The sequence below is a fragment of the Peromyscus eremicus genome, chromosome 5 (assembly GCF_949786415.1).
Source record: "Peromyscus eremicus chromosome 5, PerEre_H2_v1, whole genome shotgun sequence".
Taxonomy (NCBI): Eukaryota; Metazoa; Chordata; class Mammalia; order Rodentia; family Cricetidae; genus Peromyscus; species Peromyscus eremicus.
The window spans coordinates 48,014,658-48,028,721 of NC_081420.1; the positions used below are offsets into that span (position 1 = coordinate 48,014,658).

General features: G+C 41.1%; 1 protein-coding gene across 1 annotated transcript in view; it reads right to left on the minus strand.

Moving 5' to 3' along the window:
- Heatr1 (HEAT repeat containing 1) overlaps positions 1–10,422 on the minus strand; it is a 48,089-nt gene extending 37,667 nt beyond the window's left edge. The window contains exons 1-9 of the mRNA XM_059263411.1: positions 10,311–10,422; positions 9,867–10,040; positions 9,152–9,368; positions 6,076–6,217; positions 4,217–4,318; positions 3,733–3,873; positions 2,236–2,447; positions 1,978–2,111; positions 456–558 (exon numbers count right to left, since the gene is read on the minus strand). Coding sequence (XP_059119394.1) covers positions 456–558; positions 1,978–2,111; positions 2,236–2,447; positions 3,733–3,873; positions 4,217–4,318; positions 6,076–6,217; positions 9,152–9,368; positions 9,867–10,008 — 1,193 coding nt within the window. The 5' untranslated portion in view covers positions 10,009–10,040; positions 10,311–10,422. The remainder of the gene's footprint in view (positions 1–455; positions 559–1,977; positions 2,112–2,235; positions 2,448–3,732; positions 3,874–4,216; positions 4,319–6,075; positions 6,218–9,151; positions 9,369–9,866; positions 10,041–10,310) is intronic.
- Between the last annotated feature and the right edge of the window lie 3,642 nt (positions 10,423–14,064).

Below are 14,064 nucleotides of genomic sequence, written 5' to 3' on the forward strand. Positions count from 1 at the left end.
CTACAACACCTAAACATTCTACTCATTACATCAGACTGTCAATCAAACAGGGAATGAAAAGGGGAGACAGAAATGCCTTTCAGAGAATAGGAGGAAATAATTTTCATGGCATAACTACTCTCAATATTAAGATTCTAAGCAACATTTACTGAGTATCAGCTTTGAGGTGCTATTTCAGGCACTACATCCATTTATTAACAGAAAAATTTAAACACCCGTAAACACAACTCAGATTTAGCTGGACTATTACATTTTCATTTTCTTCTATAAGCATTAACTACAATCAAGAAAATTTTACTTTTGCATTTTATGCTGTCAGTTGTTAGATTCAACACCCATAATTAGTGAAATGATATAGACAGTGCAAGCAAAAGACATCAGAAAGCTAATGATGAATCCTGAAATGAACTCAGTCAAAAATATGCAAGCCAGAAGCATGTTATAAACAACCTTACCTAGCAAGTAGGTGATCTAAATTGTTCGTCAGTGGTATTTTTGTAAGAATCGCTTCTAAGTGTTTCTTGTAGATCTGACCATCAATCCCTTCGGTTTCTTCTCCTTAATATGTAAACAGATGAAAACTGAGTTAGGGATATTCTTTTTGGCATGCTGATGATTAAATTTACTTATAGTAGAAAAATTTTCTAGTAATAACTTAAAAACATATATACTAATAGCTCTAGCTTTTTAACAATTATCTTCGAAAAAAATTATTTGTTTATTTATGTCTATGACTGTGTGCCTGCTTTGAGCTTATGTGTACCAGATACATGCAGGTGCCTGTTGAGGCCAGAGGGAATCATCAGATCCCTGGAACTGGAGTCACAGACAGCTATGAACTGTCCAGTGTGGGTGCTGGGTACTTAATCTGCGTCCTATGCAAGGGCAGTATGCACTCTTAATGCTGAGTCAGCTCCCCAGCCTCTTTTTACCGATATTCAAATGCATATTTTATCTACTGAGTAACTTACAGTTTTCACACCATTTTTGTGTACAAGTACTCTCCCTTCACTGGAAATCCTCCATGCTTTCAATAAGCTTAATCACAATACAGATATCAAGAGTAAAACAGAAGTGCAAAAAACATATTGTTTCCCCAGATGACACTAAAAGTTAGTGAAGCTGGCTATAACCTAGATCTCTGAAAGCAGCCTAAGCTTTCACGTCAGTGCCTCCTGACTAAACCGAGGCTGCCGCCACCTTCTAGACTCTACTGAAATGAAAGATTTAAGTCAAGATTTGGCTGTGCAAACCTTTTTTACATCAGACTCAACATAATTTTAGAGATGCTTTTCTTTCTTTCTTTTTTTTTTTTTCCTTTTTGGTTTTTCGAAATAGGGTTTCTCTGTGTAGCTTTGGAGCCTGTCCTGGAACTCACTCTGTAGCCCAGGCTAGCCTTGAACTCACAGAGATCCGCCTGCCTCTGCCTCCCGAGTGCTGGGATTAAAGGCGTGTGCCACCACCACCCAGCGAGATGCTTTTCTTAATATTCATCAGACTTAACATAATTTAGAGGTGTTTTTGTTAGTGTTCTCTAAGAAGCCATAGAACCAAATATTTACTTTCTTTTCTGTTTATTGAGGCAAAGAGAAATAATGCAAATTATCATTTTCTTTCATAATTTGGATTTTTATGTGTGAAATGTTCTTGGCTTACTTTCTGGCAGCTAGATACTTACTGTAAATGAAACACTGGAGATCATTAAGTAGCTAGATGGAAAGCAAAGGTCTACTTGGCCAAATCCTTTCGCTACTCCAGAGCCTATTTAAATAACAGAATCCTGAGAAATTTCCCAGGATGACAGCCTCCCTTCTGTGGACCTGCCCAACCCTAAAGATTTTCACCTAACAGGCCAGTTACATAGAAACAACTGGACAGAAGACATTTTCAATAGTTTAAAGCCATCAACCAGTGTCTGTCCTATCTGAAGATAGCTGGAACTGAGGAGGTTTTGGGGTCCAAACAGAAGCCACATACCTGCAATGTGCTGAACCACAGAGGCGACCAGATGGGGAAGCATGTAGCGCAGAAGAGGACTGACATCATAGCTTTCGGAGATCCCATGAAGCAGTGCTATAAGGTCTGGAACAGTACACAAGTGAGGAAATGGCCTGGACAGAAACAAACGTTCATGATATCGACAAATTAGACAAGCAGCAATTTAAAAAGCAGTGCAGCTTACCAAAAATTATTCAAAACAACTTCCCTGGCCTCCAACTATAAAACAGTACATACTTTTTCCCAAGGGCTTCTGGCTTCTGTCGCTGTAAGAGAATTATCAGGCAACCTAATCCATCCTTGACTTGAGAAGGAACCTTGGTCAATGTTCTGACGAGCTGGGATGCCAGTGAGTTCACAAAGGTATCTTCCATCGTTACTTTCACAGAAATCTGACAGATTATCATGTATGTGGCAGCTCTATAATCTGGTAAGGATGATTTCAACCCCTAAATATTTTTGAAATATAAGGAAAATGACAAAATATAGAATTATGTTCTTCTATTTAACATGCTACTTAAGTACAACAAATTAGAAATGTCAATGTTTGCCTGATTTAAATGTTAAACATAGTAAATACACATACCAAAACATCACATGGTACACCACGGTTATGTACAATTCTTATGTTTCCATGTATAAGACAAAAAACAAATTAAGCCAGCTGTCACAGCACTCAAAAGGCTGAGCCAGGATGAACATGAGTTCAAAACTAGTGTGGTCCACACAGCAAAAGGCTCTCTCTCAAAACAAAACAAAACAAAAATCCCCCAAGGTCGGCAAGATGGCTCATTGGGTTTAGGTACTTGGTATCACGCCTGACGACCTGATCTTCAGGGCACACATGGTAGGAGAAAAAACAGGCTCACATAGCTGTCCTCTTACACATAAGCAAAATGTAATTTTAAAACTACCTAATGAATAAATAAATACCATTGTAAGTTAAAAAAGACCAATAAAAGCTAATGTACACTGACAGCCAATGACTCTTAAGAATTAGAATCAAGGTGTTCTCTTCCTTTCCTATGTGGACACAGAGATGAGAAACATGTATATATAGAATGAGAAGGGACGACCTTCAGGAAAGCCTCCTAACTCAGACATCCACTACACATCCCAACAAGAGGCAACAAGCTCTGCCTGACCTGTAAACTCATGTCTCTGGAAGGGAGACATCCATCTCATCACTCTTGGGAGTAAAACTGTATTGTACTGCAGAAGTACAAGCAGAACTTGTACTTCTAGGGTCTAGGAGATGGCAGGTGGGAAAGACACCAGGGCTAAGAGGACAGGAAAGAGAGCCTGTGCTCCAAGGGCAGGCTCTTCTTTTCTCTTTCCCCTAAGACAAAAATATGACTAAGAAAATAGTCCTAGGACACAGAAAGAAAGCCAACATTTATTATTAGATACCCATTTAATAACTGAAAAGTCTTTAACTTTCTTTGAATCTTATCAACCATTCAAAATAAACTACCAATTTAAAAACACATATTTCTCCATGAAATTTTCAAAAGCAAGCAAATTCCTTTATGTATAAAATCATTTACTTGGCCAGGCAGTGGTGGCACATGCCTTTAATCCCAGCACTCGGGAGGCAAGAGGCAGGTAGATCTCTGTGAGTTCGAGGCCAGCCTGGTCTCCAAAGTGAGTTCTAGGAAAGGCAAAAAGCTACACAGAGAAACCCTGTCTTGAAAAACCAAAAAGGAAAAAAAAAAAAAGATTTACTTGACTAACCTTTTGGATGTATGGAAACAGTTTGGCAACAACGTTGTCTGATAGGTTCTCAGCAGCCACTAGAGCAGACACAATGGTGGAAGCGTAGAAGGCCAGGAGCACTCTCAACTGAGCTGAGCTTCCCGGATACTCAGCGAACGCCTGAAACAGCGAACACAGCACACATGCAGGCTCTTTTGAAGCACTCTGGCTCTTTAAGTATCATAATATGCAATGCTAAGTAAGGATGATGTCCCTGACAGGCTTGTTCACATTCTTAGTTTCTATTTAATAGTCACTGTGGCTGGAATTTGACAAGCAACAGACTAATTTATTTTTACAGAAAATGTCTTTTGGTGAAAACACTGATTTTCCACCTGCTCATGCACCCAAAGAGCAGACCAAATGTAGGAAAGTCTTCCAAGTTCCACTGAATATGTTTCCTCTCTCAGAGCAAGCAATCATTTTATGAGTCCATACATTCAACAACACACTCATGGCTCACCTTCACAGATTTGGTCACCAGACTGCAAATAAAATCCATGAATCCAAGGTCTTTGTAGCAATGGGTGACCAAAGTTCCTCTAGCTAAGGGCACTCCAGATTGCTGTTATTGACAACAAGAACAAGTTATGAGAAATAACTGCCAACTGACCACGACCCCAAGTCCCTATCTAGTAACATCTGTGTTGTGGCAAATCATCAACACAGACACAATCTCTCCTTATAAGTGGTGCTGATGAGATTAACACATAAACTCTTAGAAACTCTAGAGGCTCCAAAGAACAGGTAACAGTAAATGGAGAAGAATTCAGTACAAAACACTCATAATATGCCACTTAAGTGTATATTTAATCTCAATTCTCTAGATCTTAATCATTCTACTAGTAGGATTTGGTTTTTGAGTCAACATGACATTGTTCTGTCTGCCTCACAATATCCTAATAGCAGAAACAGATCCAGACCCTGGCCAACCTCTACTGCTATTCCCACTAACTGCTACTGTACATGGTCTGTAACTAAACAATAACAAAACAATTCAATGAAGACTGCAAGTAACCCTTGATGGGAGAGTGAGGTTTGGATACCTGGAAAGAGTTTCTAGATTGTGGTGAGATCTGTGCAAGACCAGGAGGAGAAATGGTCTTCATGTTTTCAGCAGCATGAATGCTGGGAAAGGCAGCTTGAGCAGCAGCTTTAGCACAGGCTAGACTTTTTGAACTCCACTTAGCCTGACTAATTTACATCCAGATTCTGAAATTTTCTTTTGACTTCTAAACTGGGGGGTCCTTTCTTCTAGGCTCTTCTGATTGCTAACTTCACTACCACCTGTTGTTAGCTCCTGGCACAGGCCCATGGTCTGCTGGTCTACTTCCATCCTCATCAGCTTTTCTCCCAGCCCTACCAGCACACTCACATGCAGTAAGGTTCCTGCCTATGACATACGTCTACTTCCTTCTAGTCTCTATTGCGGGCAGACCTTACTAGGTCCTTCTTCTAGGGTAACTATCCTTTCGTTCCAAATATCTTATTCAATTTTAACAATTTCCTGATGCTCTTCAAGTTATCCTTATCCTTTTAATTTGTGTAAGTATTTTAAGAGTTCCATACCCTCCATCTTTTAAAAAATTTCTTTGGTACCAAAATTACAAATGCAAAGTAGCATTGTACAGTGCAAAGAATAGGGTTCACATAGCTACTGTGCCCACTTTAGTTATAGGAACTCTAGCAAGTAGCTTCAATTTTCCGAGTCTGTCCTCACCTCTATAAAGAATTTGAGACTCTAAGACAGTGTGATGTAAAATATCTAGTCTAACGTCAGGTACTAAATAAATACTAGATGTCATTAATTAGAGTTTCAATAGAAAGCTAGGAAACAAATGGTATAGATAATAGTAGACTATTCCCAGAATCATTAAGGGCTTTACTTTTCCCAAATTAAATTAAACTGAATTGAATCCAAAACTCCCCATTCTTTCCCTCTTGTTCCTTCTGATTGCTAGCTTTACCCCCATCTGTCATTAGCTCTTGGTGCAGGCAGATCTGTGACTCTGAGGTCAGTCTGATCTACATGGTGAGTTTCAGGCCAGGCAGGACTACACAGAGAGAACTTTTCTCAAAATGAGAAAGTTCAAAACCAGCTTGGACTATACGGTGAGACTCTACCCCCAAAACAAAACTAGCCAAGTAACTACGGAGGAAGAGGGTAGATCTCTGTGAGTTAAGGCCAGCCAGGGCTTTACAGTGAGACCTTGTCTCAAAACAAAACAAACAACAACAAAAAAGCAAAAACAAAACAAAAAACCTTAATCATGATTTATAATAATTATATACATGAATGAATATGGTATTTAACAATCTTACCTTAACAGGAGATAGCCAAAACCATTTGTGTTTTGGATTACTAATTTTTAGAAGCTGTATCACCCTCACAAATACCCGTGTCTCATGGTATGGCAGAACACAAGCAATGAGACTATCGGGATTGTAAAGATGGATGTGGAACCTAGGAAAAATATGAAACAATTAAAATCAACACAAAATACAAAGTTCACAAGTACTTGTTTTTGTTCTTTCTTTTTTCTTTTGACAGTCTCACTGTGTAGCCCTGCCTGGCATGAAACTTGCTATGTAGACAAGACCAGGATGGCCTTGTCTCACAGAGAAACTCACAGAGATCCACCTGCCTGTGCTTCCCAAGAGTGTATCACCATGCCTGGCAGGCACATGCTTCTAAAAGGTCCAGATCCTGTCTCAATGAAGTACAAAGACCTAGAATGAGTATCAATCTCAACAAGATAAATACTACTTAGATAATAAACCCTCTATTTTGCATTCAAGTTTGATTCAACATGGTTCAATCAATTCTGAGGCAATAACATTTTAAATATTTAGTATCAAAATTTATACCCTATTCACTTTCAATTCAATGAAACTGTGTGATGATCATCATCATCAAACCACAGAAAACTAACTGGCTAACAAGACAACAATTGTTAGGTTTATGTGTGTTCCAGTCACCTTCTACAACTTTCCTAACCACCATACTTCAAATAATAATAATAATAATAATAATAATAATAATAATAATAATTTTGATTGTTTTTTCGAGACAAGGTTTCTCTGTGTAGTCCTGGTTGTTCCTCACTTTGTAGACCAGGATGGCTTTGAACTCAAGAGATCTGCCTGTCTCTGCCTCCCAAGTGCTGGGAATAAAGACATGTGTCACCACGTCCCATGAAAACCAAAAGATAATAAAATCATATTAATTTCTTCAGATAGAAAAAAAAATGACAACCACACATAATTTGAAAAAGCTGTTTGTCAGTCCTTGTATGCTAAGAATGTTAAGAAGCATTCATTTTTTTCTGTCAGGTTCATTGAACCCTTCCCAACCTATATACTCCAGCTCTCCTCTAGTGCTTTGCCTGATTCTCTCCAAGTGAGACTGCTCATATCTAAGCTGTTCTGTTCTTTCACATGTACTTAAAAAAAAAAGATGCATTATATGTAGTGCCCACATGAGCCTGTGCACCACATGCATACACTTGCCCACAAAGGTCAGAGGGCACTGGATCCCCTGGAACTGGAGTTACAGGTAGCTGTAAGTTGTTGTTTTACCTCTGGCACAGTGGCTGCACCTTAATCTACTATTTCAGTAATTGCAGCTCCAAAGTTACCGGCCTGCTTCTCTAGCAGCGGCCTGGCCACTCAGGCAGCAGCCTGGTGGGAATCCTGTTCCTGAAGGCACTGGCTCTGTAGCTGTTGCTAAAGGTAGCTTTAACTAAATCTCTATCATTCTATTTATAAATAAGACTCAGAATTCGGAGGCTGGGGTGAAAACCTGCTAGCTCAGAGAGGCTGGGTCACAATTAGCTAGCCTTCCTTCCTTGCTGGGGTCTCTGAAAGAGCCATGCTTCCACTTCACCAAACCAGAAAAGCTGTGCCACTCCAAACCCCACCCTACTATTTCCTGTGTCTCTCTCCTGGATGCCTTCTGAGGTTCTATGATTGCTTTCTGTCAACTAGTTGCTTATGCAGCCTTCTGAACCAAAGTTAATTTTATTTAATTAATGCAATGCAAACTCGGGGTTCATGGTGTGATCGAATATCCCCCAACAATAAGTGGCCCCTGATATGAGTGCTGAGAATCCAACCTTAAGCCCTCTTTGATAGCAGTGAACACTCTTCACCACTGAGCCCTTTCCTTAGCTCCTATAAGTACTCTTAATAGTGCCAGACCTTGCTTCCTATTAATTTTATACAGGCTTTATTTAATATTAACCAAGACACTACTTGCATGAAACTTTCTCAACAAATCCTGGCATAGCTAACTCTCTAAATCTTGTGTAAACTTTTATTAAGGTATTTATTTAAAGACCGTCACCAAGGACAACTTACGGGTATTTTTATCACACTTAACATTTGCTGAATTAAAGTTACGTGAAAAGAGGCTGGAGCGAAGGCTCAGCCATTTAGAGGACTTGCTGCTCTTGCAGACGTCAAAAGTTTGGTTCCTAGCATCCACACAGTACAGTACAGGATCTGGTTATGTACATGCTTACTACACATCACTAATACTACTTGATTTGGATTGATATTTTAAAGGATAGTCTTAACCTCCAGTGTGGTAAGAAAGAATTTAATAGTTTTGTCCTTGTGAATGAATCTGCAATGGCAAAGTACATTGCTCCTTAGAACTAATGAAGTTAAGTCTGGTCTGATAGCACACGCCTATAACCACAGTACGGAGGTAGGAGCAAGAGTTCAAAGCCTTGCCAGGCAGTGGTGGCACATGCCTTTAATCCCAGGGATCTCTGTGAGTCTGAGGTCAGCCTGGTCTACAGAGCGAGATCCAGGACAGGCACAAAACTACACAGAGAAACCCTGTCAAGAGAGAGAGAGAGAGAGAGAGACAAAGAGAGAGAGTTCAAAGCCTTAATCTCAGGACTTGGGAGGCAAAAGCAGGCAGATTCATGGGTTTGAAGTCAATCTGATTTACATAGTGAGTTCCAGGCCAGACAGGACCACATAGAAAAACACATTCTGAAAAAAGAAAGAAGTAAGGAAGTAATTTAGTTAAAAAGCAGCTCAAGCTGTATAATGAGACCCTACCCCAAAACAAAACAAGATAAGAGTGAGGACATATGCCTTTAATCCCAGCATTGGGGAGGAAAGGGCAGATGTCTGTGAGTTTAATGTCAACCAGAGATACACAGTGAGACCCTGTCTCAAAAAAAAAAAACACCACAAAACCCAAAAAAACTAAACATACTAAATAGGCCATTTGACTCAAGATCTGCATGTTTAACTAAGAGTATGCTCACTTCACATTCTAGACATCATATATTAATCTTCTAAGTCAGCTACAGCTAACAACACAGCTTTAGCAGGTGTTCGCAACTATTTAAGTCTGTAAAGGACTAACATGGTTAGCTACCTGTGAATCAACCATTCCAGACACTTCTGGGCTGGCTTAAGCAGGAAATAAGGAGACAGGTGAATGAGGAACAACGAAATGTTTTCATCCAGCTGTTTGTTCACTGCTTTGGTCTGAACGCTGCGCTCCAAGGTTTTTGCTAGCTGGCTGAACAACGGTGCTTCAAACTGTTCAAAGGCAGGGTCAATTCCAAGAAGTTCCTCCAGGCCAGTGCATCCTAGAAGAGGAGTCACCTGTAACTTCTTTGTAAGCAAACTCAACAGATATTCTTCTACAGTTTTCCTTACCCCTAAGTCCAAAAACTCTGTTAGAATGTGTAATACACTCACAAACGTTGCTTTTAGGTTTTATGTACAGGATAAATTGATCTCACTCACTAAAAGAGAAAGTACTTCATGCCAAGAACTACATCCCAACCCCTCTTTTCAATCCTTAGTATAACTACACTCAGTTCTGGAACTCCTCCCACACCTGTCACTGTCTCAGTCTCCTTACTTTTCTTCCTTTTTACATATTAGTTGCTTTGTGAAATTTAAGATACCACTATTTATAAATACATTCAAGCATCTAGCAAGATTGCTTTTTTCCCCCTTAACAAGACAAAGTTAGAAACTGCTCGGGAAGCGAACAGCGTAGAAGACAAGAAAACACAGAAAAAGCACCCCCTCCCCCATACCATTGCTCCAGGAGCTTTGCTAAATGAAAGGGGGCTCACCGATGGCAAAGGCGGTGTCCCTGTCGATGGTGGCCGCTTCCTTGGGGTCAAACAACAGAGAGGCAACTTCATGTCTAGATAGGAGGCTGGGATCAGTTTGAGGGAGGGCGAGTCGCTGGAGTTGCTGGGCTAAGGACGTCATCTTGCAAGGGAGCGGATGTCTCAAAACACGGGCTAAGAACAAACATCGTGGAAAGTTTTTTTCGAAACTTCAAGCGGCTTAACTTAGCAGCACAGGCAACACCGCGCTCAGTACGCTCGAGGACACAGAAACCCGCCGCTCAGGCACTCCAGAACCCGCGAAACTCAATCACCACGGTAACAGCATTAACTATACCTCGGCAACACATGCTTTCCCCAACCCGGGGACCACGGCTGCAAGGCCCACCCTGGCAACCCGTCCCAAGCCGCGGCTGCTCATGGCCGCACCGTGCTCCTCCTCACCCTGAACTCGGAATAACAGCAGGATTCGACAACCAACACTCTTCAGAACAGCTCCCACATGGTGCCGGCTCTATCCCGGAACTTTAAGGCATTCTTCATAGGAACTTCCGGTTTCGCCCTACGGCAAGAGAAGAGGGACATGTTTGTAGAAAATGCGATACGGTAGCCCCGCCTCCCCGACCCTAAGCCAGCCTCGTGCGGGTCATTAAATTCCCCACCTACTTCCCCCTCCAAAAGCCTGATCCTCGAAGCCCCTCCCTCACCCTCCGCACCTCTTTCCAAGACCCCACTTTTATTTCACGCCCCTCGCTGTCTTTTACTAAGCCACGCCCACAATCCCTACCTTTCAAGGCCTTTCTTTTCCCGAAGACCACGCCTATAAGGCCCGCCCCTTTCGGAGCCCCGCCCCCCGCAAACTATAGTTTGCGGCTCTGGGTTCCTGCTGTCTCTCCAAGTGTTGTGTGCCCTTCGGCTAAGGTCTGGGATTCAGTCTCTGCTCCACCTTTTGGAGCTTTTACCTGTATGTAGCAGGGATGGGCCTTTCACGAGATACTTTTTTTTTTTTTTTTTTTTTTTTTCAAGACAGGGTTTCTCTGTGTAGCTTTGCGCCTTTCCTGGAACTCACTTGGTAGCCCAGGCTGGCCTCGAACTCACAGAGATCCGCCTGCCTCTGCCTCCCGAGTGCTGGGATTAAAGGCGTGCGCCACCACCGCCCGGCTTTTTCACGAGATACTTAACCAGCCAGCTAGGAGCTGAGGTTGAAAGCCGCGTTGAGGAGTGCAGATGTCTGCACCACGCCTCCTCCTCCTCCTCTGTAGGAACCTCCTCTAATTCTTCATCTGACTGAGTTTGTCACACGCTATGCAAGACAGGGACAAACCTGGGATGAGCGGCTGACCCCAGTGCAATCTGGTTGATTTGTAAGTACTCAGCTAGTGACAACTTTATCACTTTTGCTTTGCATTCCTAGGGGGTGGTATTTTTTCTTATTCCTTTTTACTATTTAAAATATGACTTTTGTGGGGGAGGGGTGTGTGTTCGAGACAGGGTTTCTCGGTGTAGCCCTGACTGTCCTGGAACTCGCTCTGTAGAACAGGCCAGTCTCGAACTCAGAGATCTGCCTGCCTCTGCCTCCTGAGTGCTGGGATTAAAGGCATGCGCTGCTATCGCCCAGCTTGAAAAAAAAAATATTTTCAGTTAAAAACTAAAATGTCATCGGGCAATGTGAAGGGAGAGTTCAATGGGGGAATAGCTTCTGGGTTGTGTGTGTATGCGTGTGTGTGTGGGGGGGTGTCCTTCCTTTCTCAATGCTGGGAGCCATCTGGCCCAGACCTGTGCCTCCATTCACTCTGGCTTTTAGTATCTTTTCACCTCCTTTTCTCAGGGTTCCCTGAGGGAGGGATTAGATGGAGACATCCCATTTAGTACTGAGTCCTTGAGATCTCTCACTCTCTACACATTGTCCAGCTATGGGTCTCTGTATTTGTTCTCTTCCTCAGGAGGCAGTTTCTCTGATGATGGCTGAGCAAGAACACTGACCTATGAATATAGCAGAATGCCTTTAGGAGTCATTTTATTGATCTAGCTATATCTATGTATTTATGTGTATATGTATAATATATATTATATATTAAGATGTAATATGAATAAACATAGAAGTCTATATATTATATTATACATATGAACAATAGTATACATATACTATAGGAACAATAGCATATATATGAACAATAGTAGTTGGTTTTCTCCTAGTTCCCTGGCCTATCTAGTCTCAGGTTCTTGGCCACCTGAGCAGTGTCAGCCATGGGACCCATCTCATTTTTTTTATTTCATTTGTCCATTGGCAGACATCTAGTCTATTTTCAATTTCTGGTTCTTATGAATAGAGCAGCAATGAATATGAATGAGCAAGTGTCTCTAGTAGGATGTAGAGTCCTTTGGGTATATGTCCAAAAGTGGTATCTTACTTAGGATTTCTATTGCTGTGAAGTGACACCATGACCACGGCAACTTTTATAAAGGAAACATTGAACTGGGGATGGCTTACAGCTCAGAGGTTTAATCCATTATCATCATAGCATGGCAGCATGCAGATAGACATGGTGCTGGAGAGGTAGCTGAGTGTTCCACATCTGGATCCACAGGGAGAAGAAAACGACAGTGACATACTGGGTGTAGCTTGAGCATCTGAGACCCCAAAGCCTACCCCAGTGAGCACTTTCTTCACCAAGGCCACACCTACTCCAACGAGGCCACACTTTCTAATAGTGCCACTCCTATGAGCCTGTGGGGGCCATATTTTTTCAAACCATCACAAGTGGTGCAGCTGGATCTTGAGATAGATCTATTCCCAGCTTCCTGGAGAACTTGTCACACTGATTTCATAGTGACTGTACAAGTTTGCACTCCCACCAGCAATGGATGAATGTCCCCCTCACTCCACATCCTTATCAGCCTGAGCTGCCATTTGTTTTATTGCTCTAGGTCATTCTGAGGGATGTAAGATAAAATCTCAAAGTAGTTTTGATTTTCATTTCCCTGATGGCTAAGGATGTTGAACATCTCTTTAAGTGCTTCTCGGCCATTTATGTTTTTACTTTTGAGAATTCTCTCTTTGTATCTATACTCCATTTTTTAATTGGGTTGTTTTCTTGATGTCCAGAGTTCTTAGTTCTTTATATATTTTAGATATTAGTGCTCTATCAGATGTGTAGTTGGTAAAAATCTTTTCCCATTCTATAGCCTCCCACTTTGTCCGATTGATGGTATCCTTTGACATACAGAAGCTTTTGAGTTTCATGAGGTCTCATTGTTTTTCTTAGTGCCTGAGCTATCAGTGTTCTGTTCAGAAAGTCTTCCTGTGTCAATGAGTTCAAGACTACTCCCTACCATCTCTTCTATCAGATTCAGTATATCTGGCTTTATATTGAGGTCTATGATCCTTTCGAGTTGAGTTTTGTACCAGGTGATAAATATGGATCTATTTGCATTCTTCTACATTCAGTCATCCAGTTTGACCAGCACCATTTGTTGAAGATGCTCTTTATTTCCATTGTGTATTTCTGGCTTCTTTACCAAAACCCAGGTGTCCATAGGTGTGTGGATATATATCTGAGTCTTCAGTTCAATTCCGTTGATCAATGCGTCTGTTTTGTGTGCCAATACCATGCTGTTTTTATTACTATGGCTCTGTAGTACAATTTGAGGTTAGGGATGGTGAGACCTCTAGCAGTTCTTTTTTTATTCATGAGTATTTTAGCTATCATGGGGTTTTGGTGTTTCCACATGAAGCTGAAAATAGCCCTTTCAAGTTCTGGGAAGAATTGTGTTGGAATTTTGATGGAGATTGCATTGAATTTGTAGATTACTTTTTGTAGGATGGCCCTTTTTACTATTTTAATCCTACCGATCCATGAGGATGGGAGATCTTTCCATATTCTGATATCTTCTTCAATTTCTTTCTTCAGTGCCTTAAAGTTTTTATTATACAAGTCTTTCACTTAATTGGTTAGAGTTACTCTGAGATATTATATGTTTTTGAGGCTATTGTGAAAAGTATTGTTTACCTGATTCCTTTCTCAGTTCATTTGGCATTTGTATATAGGAAAGCTATTGATTTTTGTATATTAATTTTGTATCCTGCTACTTTGCTGAAGGTATTTATTAGCTGTATGAGTTTCCTGGTAAGATTTTTAAGGTCTCTTAAGTATACTATCATAGCATCTGCAAATAAAGATACTTTGACTTCTTCCCT